This window comes from Sinocyclocheilus rhinocerous, unplaced genomic scaffold (genome assembly GCF_001515625.1).
Source record: "Sinocyclocheilus rhinocerous isolate Xijiao unplaced genomic scaffold, SAMN03320098_v1.1 scaffold9477, whole genome shotgun sequence".
In the NCBI taxonomy this organism is placed as follows: Eukaryota; Metazoa; Chordata; class Actinopteri; order Cypriniformes; family Cyprinidae; genus Sinocyclocheilus; species Sinocyclocheilus rhinocerous.
In genome coordinates, this window is record NW_015641114.1 from 1 (window position 1) to 928 (window position 928).

The following is a 928-nucleotide window of genomic DNA, read 5'->3' on the forward strand; positions in this document are numbered from 1 at the left end:
CACTATGTCGGAGACACGCTAGCTTTCCCAAGGCAGACGAACTTTCAAAGGCTTTGAGTGAGTATACTACAGAAACCAGTGAAAACTGATGTCATATGCTGTTATTTCAAACAGATATTACAGCACTTTTCTGATTCTTGATTTGTGTGCAGAGCTTTTGTGATGGAGCAGGGCCTGCAAGACAGGGTGACGGCGGCCTTTGTAAAAAAAAAATGGGAAAACCTCAAACAAAAATATAAAGTAAGATCATGTTGTTATTTCTAATACAGAATTCAGTTGACATTGTGCTGTTAAAATGACTGCTTTTGTTTTGTTTGTGCATTTTTGTAGGATCTCAAATGTCCAGCAACCGGTGTGAGCACTGAGGATGGAGAGCCCACAGCAGCATCTTGGAAGTGGTACAGGGCCATGGATGAGGCAATTGGGTGCAGACCCTCCATCGCTCCACCTGCCCTTATTGCCTCATCTGGCCCGGATGTTGCTGTGGCCTCTACATCCTCAGTGAGCCCAGCCCCAGACACAGCAAGGGCATCAAGGAAAAGAACCCAGAAATCAGTTGAGAATCTGATCAAGGAGATGGAGGAGAGGGAAATGACAAGAGAGCAGGAAGCAGTCGAAAGGGAGGAGAAAAGATGGAGAGAAATGGAGGAGAAGGAGGAGAGACGAGAACGAGACAGACAAGAGCGGGAGGAGAGACGACATGCTGAGGACAGAGAAAGAGAAGAAAGGTGGCGCCAGGAAGCAAGTCAAAGGGAGGAAAGATTACTTCGCCTCCTTGAATGTATTGCAAATAAATAATGTATATGTATATTTAAACATGGATTTTTGTTTAGAACAAACATATGTTTGAAATGTTTATTTAATTTCTCACACACACAAGGGAAGGAAATTAACTCTTCTGGACAATGGCCCTTCATAACCTATGTTG

The 928-nt window shown here is 43.8% G+C and overlaps 1 protein-coding gene across 1 annotated transcript; it reads left to right on the forward strand.

Moving 5' to 3' along the window:
• Window positions 1–50: 50 nt before the first annotated feature.
• On the forward strand, window positions 51–728 carry LOC107754645 (TBC1 domain family member 10B-like; the record flags this gene model as incomplete). Its single annotated transcript, XM_016571185.1, has 3 exons — window positions 51–57; window positions 153–240; window positions 331–728. Coding segments are annotated over exons 2-3 (476 nt in total), but the record flags the coding sequence as incomplete, so codon positions are not given.
• Between the last annotated feature and the right edge of the window lie 200 nt (window positions 729–928).